Below are 19,010 nucleotides of genomic sequence, written 5' to 3'. Positions count from 1 at the left end.
ACGTTAATTTAGAAAAAGTAGGTAGGCGTGACGGAGGCTAGCTCAGTAGCTAGTGTTCTCTCCTTAGCTCAGAGGCAATTAACTATGGCCTATCTGGCTGCCATCAGCACAGCCACAACAATCCCTCTGTTCATCAGGACCAAGGGTGACTTGCCTCAGGTATGAATGTGAGCTATATGGCCCTTGAATAAAATTATAATACTTTTCTGCCCCCACCCCAGCTTTCGTTCCCGGTAGTGGGTTCACTGAGCAGTGTACACCTCTATGCTAACAACATGAAGACTGCCCTGCATAGCTGCTCCTCAGCAGGATCTTTCGTCACCTGGAAATGTTTCCATGATTGGTAGGTACAATACAATACAATTTATTAATAGTCAAAGATCTTATTATGTTACAATGCAGTGTGACGCTAATCCTGGTGAGTGGTAACGAGGGGGGCGGGCAAGTTCATCCCCACCATCTCCTGGAGCTGCTGTTTGGATCTCTTGTGCTGCTACTGGGACAGGGTGAGGTGGAGGGTGGGGACACTGAGACACTCAAGAGAAGCTGTAAGGTAAGTATATTGGGGAGGACTACATTACATCAGTACAATGTAATGTTTGGCTCTGTACCCCACCCCAGTGCTGCTATCCACTGTTGGATTCCATCCTAGAGGGCTCCTCCCTTCTCTCCCCACTCACTCAGTGTCTGGACGTCATGGTTTCCAGTCACAAAGACATCCTCCTGGTATGCATGTAGATGCCTTCCTCATTTAATGAATAAACTGTATACTCCACACACAGAGGACACTGGAGGCATTCACTGAAGCTGCTCAGAGCAACTTTGGTTGCCTCACTATTAACGGGAGAGTCTGCGTCGCCACTGACAGCTGGTGAGTACATCAATCATGTGCCCTCACATCTAGCATTGCCCGTACAGGTGGGACTTGAGCTCTCTGGAGAAATGTCTCCTCAGTCTGTTTGTCCAGTCACTCCCTCCGTCCTGTGCCACTGACATCCCAGTCTACTTGCCCCACGCCAGCAACAGGGTCCCTCATAGGCTCCTCACCTTCACACTCTTAGAGGGTAAGACACAAGGAGGCTGGGACACAACAAGGCATCAGTTTTGATTCCGGAAATGTGTTTGCTATAATTATAATTTTGGATGCCCATAATTATATTTGGTATAGAAATTGCTTTTCCAAAAGCCTATAATTATGCTTGCTATAGAATATATAAATATATAAAATTATACCATTTTCCATGTGTAGTGTATACTAACTTTTATCCAGCAAGTCATCTGAACTCTGACCCCTGACAGGTGTGCTGGTGAGTGTGCTGTGTAATCCTAAACCTCCACTCTCGGCTGTTCAAGAACTAGTGTCCAGTTACTGGAGTCCAGTGAGCCTGGCACTCCGAGACTCCGCTCAACTCCATCCAACTAACGTGCCCCCCTCCCTCAAGTTTGAGGTAGAGATTGAGGCATTTCTCTTGGTGAACCTAGAGGTACAGACGAGCCTGACTAGCCTGCGACCCCTCGGACTGCCCGTGAGGACTACACTCAGCGCTGGTGAGATCTCAGACAAAGTTTTGACAGTACTAAACATATTTTTTCTGCAGGTTTTCAAGGAGAAATGAGCCAAGAGAGAAAGCTCAAGTGCCTGTCACGTTTCTTTAGGAGCACAGTTGATAATCTCCTACCCCTGCATACTGGGGACTCTACCGATGGTACAGAGGTCACTACCCTGAGGGGAAGGGTGTCCCACAAGATCCTGGAGACATACACTCATGCTAAGGTAGACCCTCGGCTAGTCTGTGTACTGTGTGTGTACTGTACACTCATGCTAAGGTAGACCCTCGGCTAGTCTGTGTACTGTGTGTGTACTGTCCTTGCAGAGGTACAAGGCTTACGCTGTTCACAGAGACAAGCACAACCTGTTTGTCATCTTCTCTCCCTCTACGACAGCTTTTGCACTAAGGTAATGGTCTATACAGTCCTACACCACACACCGACTGACTTACGTTATATCTCTCCTTGTATACAGGAAGATGGCCCTCAACCTTCTGGACTATCTGACAAACACCCACGAAGTACTAACTGGTTAATGACTGCATTCACTCCATTATTGCTCCCCATTATTCGTGTGTACTTATAATTATTTGTTCTCCATTTCCATCAGTCACATTTTTTATCATAAAAGTAAATCATGAATTGGAATTGTTGCATAATCACGACATAATTAATTATAAACAGAAACGAGACATGAATGATTGTAGCTACATACACAACATAGCTAGTTAGTTTGTGATTGGTCCAAACTGCGACGGTGGCCAAACCTATGGGTACAAGGTGATACAGTATTTGTACAGTGTGCATGGGTAGGAGGGACTTACCCTAAATATCACTCTCCCCTCAATGAGGCCGTAAGGAAGGCTACCAAAGTGCCTCGAGTCATAAGACGTCTTCCTGTTGTCACCTAGCAACCAAACATGCCCTGTGGGGACCTGTACAGCAATAATTATAGTACAACACTTTAATATTACAAAGTATCATAATTATACGCACTAATTTTGATTTACGCCTTCCTCCCACGGATGATACTCTGTCTCCCTCCTGTGATATTAACAGATGGGATAGAGGTCAGAAATGATAAATGACATACCAGAGCCGACAGTCTCTTGCAGATGAGGGAGCTGGGATTGTCGGGTTGCTTAGCAATCACAACGTCATTCCTGTGTACGTGTGTAGAGGTGGTGGAGTGTGATGTCATGTGATGTCATGATGACTGTACCTCTCCAGACTCTGTCTTTGGACAGAGAGAGCCTCCACAAGTACAACCTCCCTAGTCTGGCCATTATTGAGGGCCGGCTGCATGGAGTCACCCTCTAGCTGTTGTGTCAGAGCGCAGAGGGGGGATAGTAGATCGATATTTAATAAACCAGTGGATGCTGGATCTTACCAGGATGAAGGAAATGACATGCTGAGATACGGTGTGGTAGAGGCAGTAGATGTAGCCAGTGGTGGCTGCTGCTTTTGCACTGAGGACTAGTCCCTTCATATATCTCCAGCCAAGATCAAAATAAGGTAATGATCGTAACGCAAATAATTTGCCAATCAGTGATTGGATCATGACGTCACATGCTTACCACAAACTAGATAATAGAGGGGCGTGTCTCCAGCCACATGGAGTCAAGAGTGTTTTACTCCAATTCCAGAGATATATGTATACCCTATCTGTATAAAGCCTGACAAGAGATGCCTGGTATAGTCAAAGTGAAGGTTCTGTCAGCTCGTGATCTGCCCATCATGGACAGGAGCAGTGAGCTGACTGATGCTTTTGTGGAGGTATGCGATTTGCATGGAGGGCTAGCTCGAGTAATTGAGTTAGTACTATTATATTAAATGTACAGTTGCGACTGGGCGAGACCTATGAACGCACTCGTGTGTGTCCCAAAACACTCCATCCAGTCTGGAACAGCTCATGGTTTATGTTCCATGTAAGTCCACCACCGTACCCCCCTATCACCGTACCCCCCTCACTGTACCCCCCTATCACCGTACTCCCCTCACTGTACCCCCCTATTCACCGTACCCCCCTATTCATCGTACCCCCCTCACTGTACCCCCCTATTCACCGTACCCCCTAACCTTCTATTGAGTTTTTGTGCCGTGTTGTTTTCCTACAGGTGAGTGATGAGGAACTCCAGGACGAGCCCCTGCAAATCAAGTGAGCCCCACCCACCAATACTTCTGTTAACCCATGCATATTCCGTACCCCAGACTGTTGGATCACGACATGTACACTTCACACGATGCTATCGGCAAGGTCTATATTCGACTGGACTCTCTGACTGGTGGAGTGAACTCCATGGACGGGTGGTTCCCTATATTCGACACTCTGCATGGCATTCGTGGGGAGGTCCATCTCATGGTGAAGGTTGAGGTGGTGGCTGACCAGCACAGACTAAAGCAGTCCTCATACGGGGTCACATTCTTTGCTTGTGAGTGAGTCACTAATATTGTTTATAGGCAGCATCCTTAACTAATGAGGACCTTTAGTAGTAGCTATATACGATACTATAGCGGGTATATTTTGAGGGTATAAACTTTCACTGAAAGACAGTTAGAAAGATTTTCGCTGAATAGCAGCCTTTTTGCATGCATGCGTATATATAAATGCTTAAAATCAGCGAAAACCGCGAACATTTATACCATCGAAGTATACCCGCTATACGGTGGCTACCTTTGTACCGTTGCTGTTTATACAGTATGCTCTAGGGGGGGGGGGGTGCTCTCTCTAGGTGTGGTACATGTATGATGTATACTTGTGTGTGCAGGTCCGAGTGTTCCATCGGGCTATAGTGTGGCGAGTATCCACGGCTTTGTAGAGGAGCTGGTGGTCAACGACGACCCAGAGTATCAGGTAAAACATAACATACTGACTCAGCATATTGTCTCATACACACTTCCTTTGCAGTGGATAGACAAGATACGCACTCCAAGGGCTTCTAACGAGGCTCGACAAAGGCTCTTCTCAAGGCTGTCAGGTACATACCCACTGAGAGGAGGGGGTGTGGCTGCAGTAATTGTCGTTACATTTAATAGGTGAGCTGCAACGCAAGATAGGAGTCAAGACGCTGGAGGTGGGAGGCAACTCTGTCATTGGGTACAGACAGCGCTTTGACCTTGAGGGGGAGAGTGGCATTGTTGTTCGAGGCATTGGAACATGTGTGCGTCTTGTGATGGGACCATCACTCGCTGTACAACTACCAGCTGGGCTGCTTGAGGATAGCTCACCTCATCACGGTGGAGACCAGTCACTGTCTGACTCTGACGCCCCCCCATCACCCACCAAGATCATCAGTAAGTGTACACCACCTCCACCCCCTCACACCTCACACCTCCACCCCCTCACACAGCTCTGGCCCCTGACCCAGTGACAGGGACATCTACCAGTAGCACTGAACTCCACCCATCAGCACCACGTCCCTCTTCTGTAAGAATTGAGTTACCTGTACAACATGAGATTATCATTTTTTGTAGGAGTTTCCGTTCTTCACTGTGTCCTGTCTGCCGCCGGGCATGTTGGTGTCTTTAGGGGGTGTAGTTTCAGCCCACTCAGTCAAACTCCTGGACAAGATTAACAATCCCGAGGAGCCAGTGACAAGGGACGCCTGGTGGGTGGAGCTACGAAATGAGATCCGGCAACACAGCAGAGCTATGAACTGCAACGCTGTGATTGCCTATTCCGAGTCAACAACCATCTGGTGAGATGTGCACACAGGCATCACACAAACGCAGTACTCTATCATGTAATATTGTACATTATCTGTAGATCCATGTTACTTCATAGTACAGGGTTTTGCAGAATCTTTGCAAAGCTTGAGAGCCAATGTACACTGTGGTTTGAAATTTTTGATTCAGTACATATGATGATGCATTGCCCCAACTTATTACAATGACTATATATGCACCATTGTCCCTGTATGCAGTGACAATCTGTGTGTGTTCACTGCGTGTGGTACTGCAGCAAGACTGGCCACTCAGAGACTACCAACATGTGAGCACGTTGTGTGCATCGTGTATCTTACCTCACCAGCCTTGATACAGCCCCGGGGGCCAATTCTCAAGGCATAGAGGAGTCTGAGAGAAGGTGTGGTCCGTGCCACGCCCCCTACACCACCCTGCCCTTTACAGGGACCCTCAGCCAATGCAGCGTGTGTCAGTAAGTGTGTGTGTGTGTGTACATATTGATCGTCTGTGTGTGTGTGTGTGTGTGTGTGTGTGTGTGTGTGTGTGTGTACATATTGATCGTCTGTGTGTGTGCAGTGGTCAACCGGTTCCTGCCGTACTAGTGTCTACCACGGAGCTACCACCGGGATTGAGTGTACGGGGGAGAGGAGGACTAGTACAAGCCACAGCGGTGCAGGCTAAGAAGAAACTCAAGGGAGACGAAAATGCTAGACAAGTCGGCCAGGTGATATGAGTGGTTAAATGTGTCAACAAGTTTGACTGTGTGTGTATCTAGATCCTGCCATTCCTGGAGGTCTCGCTTCACGAACGCATGTTGAACAAACTTCGACTGCGAGGAATGAACGCTTTGTTCAAGTACAAGTTACTCCTGAACATCGGGGATTCTCTTATACTGGGGATTGCAGTAAGTATGCCAGACTAACAGCTGGGGCACTCACAGGTGGCCCTCACAGCTGACCCTCACAGCTGACCCTCATTCTCCACACACAACACAGGTGGGTACTGGAGTGTACCTTGAGGCACTGCCTTCTCCCCCCAGGCCTCTAGTTACAGGATTGGAGGCAGGCCAACGAGATGAGTATCAGTCAATGCTATCAAAGACAGGCGATCACTACAGACGACTCTATGGCCTGGAGCAGCAATCGGTAAACTATTATTATATTAGTTTGAGCTCCTTTTGTCTGTGCATAACTCGAGGATACAACTCATCCACACACACCCTCACAACTCACACACCCTCACAATATTGGTACACTGTGACATGCATGGTAATTAATTTTTGCGAATGTGCAATGAATATCATTAAAACCACATGCGAGTAATTACAAATAAATGAATAACATTAGTTTCATATATATAAATATTAGCAAAATGTGCTTAAGAAATAAATAATTATGTCTTACATCAGTAATAGTGTTACTGTGTATTGATGTTATTTCCTTATTTCCATATTCCAGGCTCCCCCTGCTCAGACAGAAGGTGTGGAGGCGGAGGGAGGGGCTGTTACCATGGTGCTGCCGCTGTCTGACTCGGTAGTGAAACCCGAGAACCTAACAGACATCATCTCTGATCGTCGCCTCCCCACTGGTGTTCATCTGAGCACGACAGCGGAGGTACCCGGACTAGTGCAGCTGCAGCGGCCACTCGACACCAGGGTGTGTTCCGGGGAGTGTGTGACCAGTTAGTGGGAGCTTCTCAAACAAAACCTCCCGTCCACAGTGATAATGATATCCATACATGATTAACAACTCCCTATCACCTTGTTTGATTTCAGCTCATATTATTATTCTGTCGTATCTTTACCGATTAGATTAGCGCAAAGGTTGAAACGATGCATATGTCATGTTTCTGAGAGCACCAATTATTGGCTGGCTATTGGCTAGACTAAGTGTGTTAAGTTGTTTGCCTTAAGCAAGTTTTAAAGTTGGTCAAATAGAGCATTGTTGTTCGTAAGCATCAGGTCTTGTACTGCCATATATGGAGTTGTTGTGTATAGCGGATAATTTTGTTATATTAAACAGTATAATAGTGGCGTGGGATGTTGACCTAAGCTGGCATAAGTTGATTGGGTTTAACTCTATTCCCAAATCAATGTAGCAGTCCTTATTGATACATGTGTACGCTTCGTCTGGCGTCTCTGTAGACTGTAACCATGGTAACTAAAGTGGTGTCTGAGGGTCACGGACGCAGCGTCTCAAAGTTGTTCAATCGTCTGCTACAGGTATGAGCCATTAGCTAATGGAGGGTGTCTATTGTGAGCGTTGTACTTGTTGGACGCGCCTCACTTCCTCACTTGGTAATGTATGTGCAGAGCCTGGCTTTCAGGGTGCGTCAGTTGCGACCGTGTGCCCTCACTAACCTTACCTACGACATTGACCTCCCAGAGGACAACGAGTTACAGGTGAATGCACGGTGGTGTGTGTGTGTGTACTCACACAACTCTGTCTCTGTGTGCAGGTGGCTGTAACTGTGGCCGTGAGTCGACTAGGAGAGCACACCTCTGTACTCAAGACTGCTCAGTCTGGTGAGATCCCTCCCTCTCCTGCTGTATTTATACCTAGTCCATCTCACCACTCACAGATGAGCTCCTCTTCGACATGGAGGGCTCTACCGAACCCTCAGAGCCACCAACTGAAGAGAGTGTGAGTGTCTTAATGCTCCCTTGTATTGTACCCCCCACACGGCCCCCCCACAGAGTGTTCACAGCAGCTCGTTGCCCTCTCTCCCTGGTTACAAGGTGACACGCTATCTTGGAATCATCAATCTATTCCTCATACGAGAGAGTACCTATGTGGGAGAGGTGGGTGGTTGCTAGACAACCTGTGTTTCGATGGTTTCCCAGCACCAGTTATTTTAGACAATCGTGACAATCTTTATAGTGTGTTACAATGGTTTCCCAGCACCGTTAATGTTTGCTATGGTAACTGTTTTTTGCTTGTTTACATACAGAGAACAAGAGCCAACTCGTTCCTCCATGTGTTCATGCTGGAGGCACTGTCAGTAGCGCGGGCCCACGTTGCTGCCCTAGGGGGAAACGCTCTCCTTAGCTACCGACTCAGTGAAGTGGTTTTCATAGAGCACCCACAGAAAAGCCAGGTGTGCTAGTGGTGTCTTTAGATAACCCACTATGTAGTGTGGTATGATCCCACTTCCTTGTGCACTCAGATGACCCATACGTCTCCCCCCATATGCAGGCTCAGTGCTTACTCAACCTCAGTGGAGATGCAGCCATTGTGACGGCTATCACAAAGCAATCTAGTCAGAACCCTAAACAGTCAGGAGCTGCACTTTGATGTTTTATTGTGTGTGTTTGCACAATTTTTCAATTATTTGTACAAACATTTTGGTATTTGTCTAATGAAATTACCAATAAACACGTGGCAAGTCCATGAATACTATTAATGTGCTATAAAAGAGGAGCTAAAAAAGCAGTGGCTACATCATGTACCAACTGTGAGACAGCTGTGTAATCTATTTATTCCTGCAAAATGTTGCAATGCAAGACACCAATATTGTGGCTTACTTTGCTGTTCCCTCTGGTCAGCTCTGCAGTTATCAGTGAGTGCATGCTCTAGCACACATTTTTATGAAATATAAATACTATTACAGTGAGTGCATGTTCTAGCCTGTAATAACTAGGTAAGCTTCTTCTGTTCTGCAGGTGAGCCTCATGGCTGCATGTATGAATGGCTGAGAAGCATTGGTTTGAAACCATCTCCAGCTGACGAATATCGACAACTCTTCCTCAGAGAGGAAATGAGTGAGACTGTTCTGCAAATGACTTCGCTGGAACAACTCAAGGAGCTAGGCATTACAAAGATGGGACATCGAACACTCATTCACAATCGACTGAAAAGTAAGTAGCTGATTAAATTAGCTAATTGGCAGGCGCCAAAGTTATTTGTTGATCAGCTCACGCCTGTCATAAGCATGCAAGATAAGTGCTCAATGATGAAGGTTATGACTATGTACAGTGTTTGCATCATTCTTCCATCCTCTGCAGCCGAGCCTATGTGTGAGCACAATGGAGCCTGTGAGCTGAGCCCTGAGGGCACCTTCACCTGTTCCTGCCCTGAGGGCTTCAGTGGGGAAAGCTGTGAAAATGGTGAGGAAACCCTTTCAGTGTGTGCATGTTGTACCTTACCTCATATGGAACTAATACGATGAAATTGTGCGGTAGTTCATGTAAATGAGATATAGTTTAAGGCATACAATATATATATAGGCATACAATTCAAACACTTCTTGATATTATTAGAGTCTCTTTCTTCTAGTGACTGGTTGTGGTGAGACAGTGTGCAGGAATAAAGGTGGCTGTCTACTGAACAGTGGAATGGTCCAATGCACCTGTGCCTCTGGCTTCACTGGAACATTCTGTGAAAACGGTATGAGCTTCCGTCTAGACTGGGAAACCAGTTCCTGGAAAGGGACTGGCCAGCTGCCGTGTTGAGAGTTGTCCCAGTGCGTGACAATAAATGCCCATGTGCCACCGCCCTAACTATTACTGCACACAATATTATCAGCCAAGAGTATAAGTGGTGGTCATTATCGACTAAAGCAATATATCACCTACGCATTACGTATTTGAGGTTTGTACTAATTTTTTTTGGAAGGACAATTTGTACTAATTGCATTCCAACGAGACAACTCTCAACATGGCAGCTGGCGCCAGTCCCTTTCCCAAAATGGTCCACTCTAACTCTAATAAGCTTTCCTCCTAAGTGTTACTACCAATTACTTTATACCGGCCGGCCTGCAGACATCTGTGAGCACGAGCCTTGTGTGAATGGAGGTATTTGCTCGAGATCCGAGGAGGGCTTCAAGTGTACCTGTCCTCTTGGCTACGAGGGACTGAATTGTGAAACCAGTAAGTGCATTAGTGTGATCTTATTGTTTATGTGTCTTATCTCATAAACCCTCGTCCTGTTTATAGTGTGGCTGAACCGCAGCTCTTTCATCAGGCTCACTAAACAGGTTAGTTGCATACGTAAAGTGTTGCCTAGGAGAGTTTCACAACTCAGCTACAATGTGCAAAGACATAATTGAACTAATGTACTTTATTCTTTTGTGCGGCAGGTTGCCTTTCTAGAGAGGCTGCATCAAATGGAAGCACAACAAAAAGGTAAGAGGTTCTCATTCCAATAATTCTTGAACACTGATTGAAGTCCCTCCCCGCCCACCCACAGAACAAGAGCTGATGCACGCCACTCCACAGGGCCCTCGATTCTTTGTCAAAAACTCACTCATTGGTCCGCAAGGAGTTATCCAAACAGAGCTTTTCACTGACTCATACGAGAAGAAAACATACATGTTGTTCCTCAGTAACGTCCCATCACAGCCGCAACTATCTGGAGTCTCTATATACCGACGTTATGACAATGGGACCCTCTCCCTCGCCCACACGCTATCTCTCCTCGCTCCCTCCTCACTGACCACTTTCACTATCGGAGACAGCTGGTATATGGCCATCGTGAACAGCCCCTCGACAACCAACAAGGGACCCAACACTCATACAAGGCTCTACAAGTGGAGTCAAGGGCAACTGAATCTCGCACAAGAACTGACTGCTCCTGGAGCTCGTGATGTACACTATCTGATCGTTGATAATGTCTACCATTTCCTTACAGTCTCTTGTGGATCTGATGGGCAAGGAACAGTGCGCAACAGTTTGGTGTATGCATGGTACAATGGAGGGTTTGTGTTCTATCAGACGCTGGCCACCCATGGAGGAAAAAATGTGAAATCAGTTGAAACTAACGACCATCGCATGTTTCTGACAGTCTCTAGTGACATTCGATCTACAGTCTTCCAATGGAATGGCACTTATTTCACCATCTATCAAGAGCTACCCGCATCCGAAGCCATGGAGATGATTCGGATTGATTCGCTGACATTTCTCCTCGCTGTGGGGTCTGATATGAGTACACTGTACAGACTAGACAAGCACTTTGTTCCTCACACAAATGCCCCGGCAGCTACAACGGCCAAGTACATAAACATAAACTCGGAATATTTTATAGCATTCGGTCATAACACTACTGTGGAGATTCATATGATAGACGGTGCTGGGTTGACCCATTTCCAGACCTTGTCTAGCAGTGCCCCTGTACTGTCCCTGTCGGCAATGGGTGGAGCTGAGCAGCTGGTTATATCATTGACGAATAGATACGATCAACCAAACACTGTACTCTACCAATGGAGTCACCCCTGAACACACCCATCATCAATCATAATTATTTTGTATTAATTGTTATTAAATTTTTATATTATTGCTGATAAAATTATTAGCTTTCTGGCATTTTTTTTGTCATATGTAAAACATGCTTTGCTATAAAATGTTATATGTAACATGCATGTACATGTAATTGCCCAACGTACATGTACCCTAACAATGCCAATAACTAGATCTGCTCATGATAATAGCCATGTAGACATGTGTTAGCTTTCTACAATATTATATGAAATAAATATATAATATACGCGAGTGCAGGAATGGCTCAGTGACTCCTACGTACAACAAAAATAAGCTATAAGAAGTGACTCTAGAGTTATAGGTATAAACACAGAGTAATTAATGTACTAAAAGTAATGTCCATTTGGGAGACTGAATATAAATCATTTATTCATCGATTTTCTTTCCCCACTTTGCCTTGTGTTGCTCTCGACCGAACCCCTCATCGTAGTTACCCTTGATTTTGAAGAGCTGTTTGAAATGGACCTTACAGTACGTGCTGCCTTGTAGAGCGGCATAAGTACCAGTGCTGTAGGATAAGAGTAGGGGTCATAGTACAGCTAGCAAACAAAGGCTGTAGGATAAGAGTAGGGGTCATAGTACAGCTAGAAACAAAGGCTGTAGGATAAGAGTAGGGGTCATAGTACAGCTAGCAAACAAAGAGCAAAGTACACACACTAATAATCAGAGTTCAGGCGTTTTTTGACAACTATGTGCGACTGCTCACAACTTTAGTTTCGACTATCACAATTCAATACTCATAGTAATATATCACATGTGTGTTTAAATAGAGATCTACGACTAGTACTGACTGAAACAAAGGCAAAAACTTTGTACACAATAAGGCCTATACACACACATACGTACAGTGTAAGCAAAGCAGTATTTGTACAGGCATATTAATACACAAGCATTCCAGTAAGGTACTACACACACGGTGGTTTGTACCTGAGAGTTTTTTTGCAAACGACACACTTGAAGCAAGTCTTGTGATAGACGACTTTGTCTGCCTCCAGTCTCTCCATGACGTACACCACCTTCCCACAAGTGGCACACTCCTCACGCTTCGCACCTCCCGCCCACGATGCCCTCTGTGTCTGTACGTGTGTGTGTGTGTGTTGTGTGAGGCTATGGGAGAGGGGGCGTAACAGTACATACCTTGTCTGACATGATGCGCTGAGTCATGGTGCCATTTGTCTTCCGCATCTGGAGTTAACACATACAGAAGTGTGTGTGTGTGTGTTGGTAAAGATCATCAAAGTTACCTCAACTGGTGCATCCACCATAGCCTCAACAGGTTTGACAGGTTCCACTGGCTCAACTGGCTCCGTTACAACTGGTTTGGGTTCCTCCACAGGCTCACTGCAGTCACACAATGATGGACATAATTACACTGAAATACCAATAACAATTCCTAACTACCTTGGAAGGTTGATAGGAGCTGGTTGGGACGCTTTCTCTGACGGCTCATTAGAGTTGCCACGTGATCTGACCTGTTTCTTCCACGGAGGAATCTCCTGCGTGTGTGTGTGTGTGTGTGTGTGTGTGTGTGTGTGTGTGTGTGTGTGTGTGTGTGTGTGTGTGTGTGTGTGTGTGTGTGTGTGTGTGTGTACAGCTATAGGTGCTGCCAAGAGCTAGGAACTCACAGCATCCTTGCTAGTGTTCTGCTCAAACATTGAGATGACCCTTTTAGCCTGCAGCACACACATCATTCACTATCCCCTCTCATCAATGAGACTAGCAACTTACTCTAGTTGAAGAGTCGTCATCGTTCGTGTCCGACTGACTCTCAGACGGCTCCACCTGGGAGGGGGAGGGGGGCAAAGGTCAATCAGAGACGTCATTTTATTCATTATACAAACCTTTACTTCCTCGACTGGTTCAGGGATTTCGACAGCTACTACAGCCACAGGTTTTTCCATCACAGCCGGGCTCTCCTCTACCGGAGGGGGGGATGTCTGCACGTGTGTGTGTGTGTGTGTGTGTGCGTGTCACTGAAACTATAGACTGTGTGTGTTTGTACAACCAAATACTATTACATCACAAAAAACAAGGACTACTAAAAACACTTTACAACACAAATAATAACACATCCTTACAAGATAAACACTGACCACTAAACACACACAGATTGTATTACCTCACTTCGGATGGCCTTTCGTACCGGAATTACGTAAGTGCGATGAGTGGGAGAGGTCTCGACTGGCTCCATCTTGTTCACGGGTGGCTTATCAGCAGTCTTTTTGACAACCTTCTTGACCGACTCGATGACTGGTTTCTTAGCAATTGGCTTCTTGCCCACTGGTTTGTTGACAAGCTCGTCTGGTTTCTTGGCAATGGGTTTGGGGGTTGGTTTCTTAGCACCTGACGGAGGGAGGGGGGCAGAGTGGAGGGGGCAGTCAGATACTCACTCAATGATCACTTACTGGGCTGTGGTTTCTCTCCTTTGGCAGATGAGGCTCTTGAGCTCTCGGTGGCTTTGTTGCTCTCCTCTGACTTTGCACCGTCGGTTTTTTCCCCTCGAGGGCGGACAGAGCGTTTGACCTCAGGTGTCCCCGCTGATCCGGCTACAGTGAATTTCTTGACAGAGTCCTTGACACTCGAAACAGTGCGACTATATAGAGACAGTGGATACAGTAAACGATAGAAGGAAAAGGATATACACACATTCAGTACAATAGATGGCATTAGTGGTATAAAGGTAAAGCCAGGTGACATGCCAACTATAGGGTACACACACACACACACACACACCTCTTGCCCCCCCCCCCCCCACACACACATACACACAATGCACACACCTCTTGTCCACTCCCGGCCTCACTCGCGATCTGTAGGAAGTAAACAATGATGAGGTTTCAACAATCGTTATTACTAATTAGTGCTAGCTTTGAAACAGAAACAAATGCAATAATAGACAAGTTATACTTGACACAGTGTCCACTGGAGTCAATCACTGTAACAACATTACACCTAATATGGGTCTCGTGGTCACCTACATAAGGCTGTAAGCTTTTAAGCACACACGCACACACTATCATGAAATATGTACACTCATTTAATACATCGATACGTACGTACATACACATGGAATTGATAGATCTACTATATCTACTATAATACAACAATGTCCGAGGTAGGATCTATCTCTATACAATTTTTTTTTTTTTTTTTTTTTTTTTTTTTTTTTTTTCTTTATAATGTTTGATGCAGAGGAAGCATACAGGATATGACAAGGTAGCTAAATGAAGCTAATAATGAAGTCAGTCCATAACCAAAAAGTAAAGGTGCAGGTGCAGTTCTACTTAAGTGAAAAAAAGAAAAAAGGAAAAAAAAAAAAAATTTTAACTTATTGCTATAATTTTGACAGGGATAATTTAAAAGCAGATGGGCTAGGGCTACTGATAACATTTAGGGGAAGGGAATTCCAAATGGGGATTACGCTTACAAAAAAGGAATGTCTATGGGCTAGGGTTTTAACATATGGTTTAAAAATAATTTGATTATGAGGGTGACGGGGGGAAGGGCGAGGATGGAGGGTGAAAACATTGGGAGATATTATAGATAAATTGTTAAGTATATTAAAGCAGACTTTCAGTTTTTGGTTTTTCCTTCGAGATGACAGAGGTTTCCAGTTTAAGGAGGCAAGCAGGTCAGGGTATTCTGCCCTCCACTGCTTCGTTACAATTTTCCCTGCAAATTTTTGGACGCTTTCCAGTTTTTTTATATCTGTGTGGTGATGAGGGTCCCAGACTGCACCGCAATAGTCTAACTTAGGCAGAACAGCCGTGCGGTAGATCTGGTTCCTGATCTGAGGTGGTGATTTATGGAACTTGCGATGGATGAAGCCAAGATGTTGTTTGGCCTTCTTGCAGGTGTTGTGTATGTGACATGCCCATTTTAGATCATTATTGATAGTAACACCAAGGTACTTTACAGTATCACATGGGGAGATCCGATGGTTGTTTATATCTATATTCATTGGGATAGTGCGTGTAGAGCGAGTTATTGTAAGCAGTTTGGTCTTGGAGTGGTTTGCTGTGAGGCCGTGAGATTGCATCCAGGAGTTTATTTCATTGACATCTCCCTGTAGGTCCTGAGTTTCAATTGTCGAGTTTATGGGCTTGTAGAGAAGGATATCGTCTGCGTATAGAATGAGTTTGGCATTGGTGGACAGGTTGATGTTAGCAATTGAGTTCATGAAAATGTTGAATAATAGCGGTCCTAAGATTGACCCTTGTGGGACACCTGAGGTCACTGCAACAGGGTCTGACATAGTTCCCTCCAGGACTACCCTTTGCTCTCTGTTGGTAAGATAGTCTTATTGTTGGCTGCAAGGATCAGAGAAACAAATTTGATCCTTCTGAACTGAACTGAGAGTCAATGACACTGTTTATGCTGTGGAAGTGAGCTCAGTGCAAGCAACCACTCAAGTGCACAGCCACTGTAGCCACAACAGCCCATGAATCTCAACAAGTTAGCATGAATAATACTACGTGGTAACTACCACATCCGAGGAGCTTTATATTGCTAGCAGAGCAACTCACCGCTGTTACTCCAGGCACTCTGCACTGAGGGTTTCACTTTGTCTGACTATGAACTGAAAATGACCGTAGCCTGCGCCTTGAGCTAGCTGGTTAATTGTGATGACACACCCAGTGCAGCCACAAGCCCGTAGAGCCACCATTACCAAGCTACAGTTCATGCATTGCGCACAAGTCTATATAAGCTAGCTGTAAGCTCCTGTGCACTGCAGTACTTGCCAGTTGCCGAGCTAAGCTAGCTGCTAATTGCATGCGCACAAAACTTAGTGCGCATGTGTGAAAGGAAGCATGCAAATCACCTAGATCTAGCTAGCTACCTTGTCTTGTCCCTCATTTTCTCAACCCTCGAGTAATCCACCACCGTTGTGCAACCACCATCAATAGACATCTCAATAACTCGATCTACAGCTAGCTTTTACTGGCTCTTCTTGGACAGTTAGAATAATAATAAAGCCATGAGCTAATTATCATGGGAATGCAACAAAACAAGCCCCTCCTCCCTTCCTTCCAGCCACGCCCCTTCCTTACTTTGGGATAGGAGAGCTGGGTGGTTTCTCAGAGATTCTCTTGCCACTGGCTTCAGGCTTCACTGGCTTCACATCCTTTAGGGATGCGATCTGGCACACAAGCAATACACTCAATACATGCGTTTTACACATGTATACCAATACCTCCTTGTCTTTGTTCCTGATCGATTCCTCCAACTCAGCGACCTTGGCATTGAGTTCCTCTTCTTTCTTTGCAGCCTTCTCCAGTTGAGCATTCTTGGCTTGTAGCTCATCGTCCTTGCTATTTATTTCCCTCTCGAGCTGTCCCATCCTAGCGGTGGCTTCGTCCAATTCTCCCCTCAGCTGTCGTTTGTCAGCAGCAAGACCTTCCTTCTCTGAATACTCCTGCTCCAACTTCTCAGTCAGCAGGGCAATCTTGGCACTGGCATCTACAGCAAAGAGAGCTAGTGTCACCATCAAATACACACACAATCCTTCAACATACCCTCCCCGTTGTCCGACTGAGGGCGTGGCACCTCTTCTGTCACAGGGGGACTGCTCACTCGACTGTTTGGCGTGGTGGAGCGGCTGCTACGTACTGATATCACTACACTACTCTCCTCTGTAGGGGGAACACAGTTACATTCATATTCTGTACTTGGTAGCAACAAACAGGCTCGTAGTATAGTAATGAATTACGATACTTACTCTTTCCATCTGTTGGGCTTGGTGAAGGTGATGCTGACCTCCGATCTCTTGTCTCCCTGTCTCCTTCCCTCGCTACAACAAGAGATGGACACATAAGATTGACGATGATCAAGTGCTAAGAGCTACTATCAGTGTACCTTGTCTCTTCTCCCTGCGCTGACGAGTTCTCTCCTCGTAAGTACTGCCATCCACCACATCCTGAAGGAGAGAGGGGGGGGCAAGGTCACACCATACACTCACACACACACACAGTACTGACAGCGCTAACCATGCCTCTTCCTACTTTGTTGCCCATGGAGCAGCTCTTATAGCTAACACAACACGTATGAAACTAACTGTGTACCATGGCAACTAATTTCATCTCAAACATGCAGGCTGGAATGTGTCTTAAAGTCTTACATCTGCTCCATCCACATCTTCTAGTTGTTCATTAGTGCCTTCCAGTAACTGCTCTGCCTCCTGTGGTGACGGTACTTCGTCAGGTGATACTACGACAAACTCTTCATCATCTGTACCGGGGGGGGGTTACAAATGGTGTGGGGAAGGGGTTAATAATGTACTCACCTACTGACTCGGAGTTGTTTCCATTCAGTACCTCACTCTCACCAAACAGTTGGTCATCAGACACTGCCTGTGTAGGGTAGAAGGGTTAGTATAATTATAGCCACCATACACTGCACTAGCTAGTATAATCATAGCCACCATACACGGCACTAGCTAGTATAATTATAGCCACCATACACTGCACTAGCTAGTATAATTATAGCCACCATACCTGCACTAGCTAGTATAATTATAGCCACCATACACTGCACTAGCTAGTATATAGTAGGAGCTTACCGGTGGTTTGTCATTGAAGAGGTCATCATCGTCTGGACTACCAAACAGCCCAGCTTTGGTGTCCTCCCTCGGGTCACTGCTAAATATATCCTCAGCTATGACAAGAGATGGTAAAAATAACAATAGAGAGTGAACAATAATTATCGTTACTTAAATAACTCGAGACACAGGATATTCAATTTGAGCAGAGCCTAGCCATGAATGAATGAATGAATGAATTAATTATTAATTAACGAATACATGATCCTATACTCACAGTCATCTACTTCCTCAAACAGATTAGCCATGATGACCTGTACCTGCAGAGGTGAAGGTAATCAACCACAGAGTGTCCTAATATGGAACAGTTGAATGCCCCAAGAGACATACCCACAGAGCCGGCCATCAATTAGTCGTACACAATGCTCGACTGTAATTCAATACCCACACACAGTCATGAACCACAGTACTATTAGTATACTCCCCCTCACTACATCAAAAGCTGTTCCCAATCAAATCAATGCTTGTTTGCTACATTGTGTTTATCCTAGACGTTCTCTTTTATCCTATACTAGCTACACAGCCAATGGATTAGTAACCAACACGGTAGGTTTCACTCACACTACACGTATATACACACCAGCTGCACACACACACACACACACTCATTTAAAAGACAGAATTTTATTAAATACTCGAACCCATTACTACAGAGTTCAGTTGTTGGCTTATGGCTGGCTTCAGAATTCACTCCCAAGACCCAGACAACATTCAACTACTTACCTTTGATTTGTCAACTGTAGATACCAGTAATGCAAAGCTTGAATCTCCTACTAAGGTGAAGTGTGCAACGGATATGGATACAGAGGTCGATGTAGACAAGGCCTTTGACACAGGACACTGCACTGCACTGCACTGTGCGGATACGCCCCCTTATAGACTACGCCCATTTACCTGCTTTAGACTATCTATTTTTGAGACATGAAA

The 19,010-nt window shown here is 45.4% G+C and overlaps 5 protein-coding genes across 6 annotated transcripts; 3 read left to right on the top strand and 2 right to left on the bottom strand.

Annotated features, from left to right (window-relative positions):
- The first annotated feature begins 22 nt into the window (after positions 1–22).
- LOC135346814 (protein fuzzy homolog) lies at positions 23–2,190 on the top strand. 2 transcript variants are annotated; one of them, XM_064544557.1, is made up of 10 exons: positions 23–159; positions 222–343; positions 403–553; positions 622–726; positions 783–871; positions 919–1,064; positions 1,300–1,548; positions 1,599–1,774; positions 1,875–1,957; positions 2,024–2,190. In XM_064544557.1, exons 1-10 carry the CDS (start codon positions 85–87, stop codon positions 2,082–2,084), a joined length of 1,257 nt encoding a protein of 418 aa, XP_064400627.1. In that variant the 5' UTR covers positions 23–84; the 3' UTR covers positions 2,085–2,190. The 2 variants fall into 2 exon arrangements, with proteins under 2 accessions (XP_064400627.1, XP_064400628.1); XM_064544558.1 differs by having other exon boundaries at positions 1,599–1,827.
- Positions 2,149–3,078, bottom strand: LOC135346815 (mitochondrial inner membrane protease subunit 1-like). Its single transcript, XM_064544559.1, has 6 exons — positions 2,939–3,078; positions 2,771–2,868; positions 2,642–2,711; positions 2,545–2,592; positions 2,373–2,483; positions 2,149–2,315 (listed from the first exon to the last, which is right to left on the bottom strand). Exons 1-6 carry the CDS (start codon positions 3,035–3,037, stop codon positions 2,277–2,279), a joined length of 465 nt encoding a protein of 154 aa, XP_064400629.1. The 5' UTR covers positions 3,038–3,078; the 3' UTR covers positions 2,149–2,276.
- Positions 3,079–3,140: 62 nt separating this feature from the next.
- On the top strand, positions 3,141–8,610 carry LOC135346788 (C2 domain-containing protein 5-like). The gene is made up of 22 exons (XM_064544526.1): positions 3,141–3,324; positions 3,390–3,476; positions 3,666–3,706; positions 3,760–3,980; positions 4,317–4,402; positions 4,457–4,526; positions 4,585–4,842; positions 4,899–4,975; positions 5,023–5,246; positions 5,472–5,539; positions 5,590–5,704; positions 5,809–5,956; positions 6,008–6,136; positions 6,228–6,377; positions 6,690–6,887; positions 7,376–7,453; positions 7,544–7,633; positions 7,690–7,756; positions 7,813–7,874; positions 7,928–8,032; positions 8,182–8,328; positions 8,427–8,610. The coding sequence occupies exons 1-22, from the start codon at positions 3,235–3,237 to the stop codon at positions 8,523–8,525; spliced, it is 2,610 nt and encodes an 869-aa protein (XP_064400596.1). The 5' UTR covers positions 3,141–3,234; the 3' UTR covers positions 8,526–8,610.
- A 23-nt stretch (positions 8,611–8,633) lies between these two features.
- Positions 8,634–11,586, top strand: LOC135346798 (uncharacterized). The gene is made up of 8 exons (XM_064544539.1): positions 8,634–8,790; positions 8,894–9,088; positions 9,236–9,337; positions 9,507–9,617; positions 9,992–10,099; positions 10,166–10,206; positions 10,309–10,354; positions 10,419–11,586. The coding sequence occupies exons 1-8, from the start codon at positions 8,721–8,723 to the stop codon at positions 11,441–11,443; spliced, it is 1,698 nt and encodes a 565-aa protein (XP_064400609.1). The 5' UTR covers positions 8,634–8,720; the 3' UTR covers positions 11,444–11,586.
- Positions 11,587–11,670: 84 nt separating this feature from the next.
- LOC135346793 (LIM domain and actin-binding protein 1-like) lies at positions 11,671–18,943 on the bottom strand. Its single transcript, XM_064544533.1, has 21 exons — positions 18,807–18,943; positions 18,301–18,343; positions 18,045–18,139; positions 17,769–17,835; positions 17,604–17,713; positions 17,342–17,402; positions 17,205–17,276; positions 17,002–17,118; positions 16,680–16,960; positions 16,537–16,625; positions 14,266–14,295; positions 13,891–14,078; positions 13,605–13,828; positions 13,327–13,422; positions 13,214–13,267; positions 13,111–13,158; positions 12,887–12,981; positions 12,730–12,826; positions 12,623–12,670; positions 12,413–12,561; positions 11,671–11,993 (listed from the first exon to the last, which is right to left on the bottom strand). The coding sequence occupies exons 2-21, from the start codon at positions 18,329–18,331 to the stop codon at positions 11,852–11,854; spliced, it is 2,094 nt and encodes a 697-aa protein (XP_064400603.1). The 5' UTR covers positions 18,332–18,343; positions 18,807–18,943; the 3' UTR covers positions 11,671–11,851.
- Positions 18,944–19,010: the final 67 nt, after the last annotated feature.

Source organism: Halichondria panicea, chromosome 13, assembly GCF_963675165.1.
Source record: "Halichondria panicea chromosome 13, odHalPani1.1, whole genome shotgun sequence".
NCBI classification, from domain to species: Eukaryota; Metazoa; Porifera; class Demospongiae; order Suberitida; family Halichondriidae; genus Halichondria; species Halichondria panicea.
The sequence above is the reverse complement of the archived record's forward strand: the minus strand, read 5'-3'. Positions and strand labels throughout refer to the sequence as shown.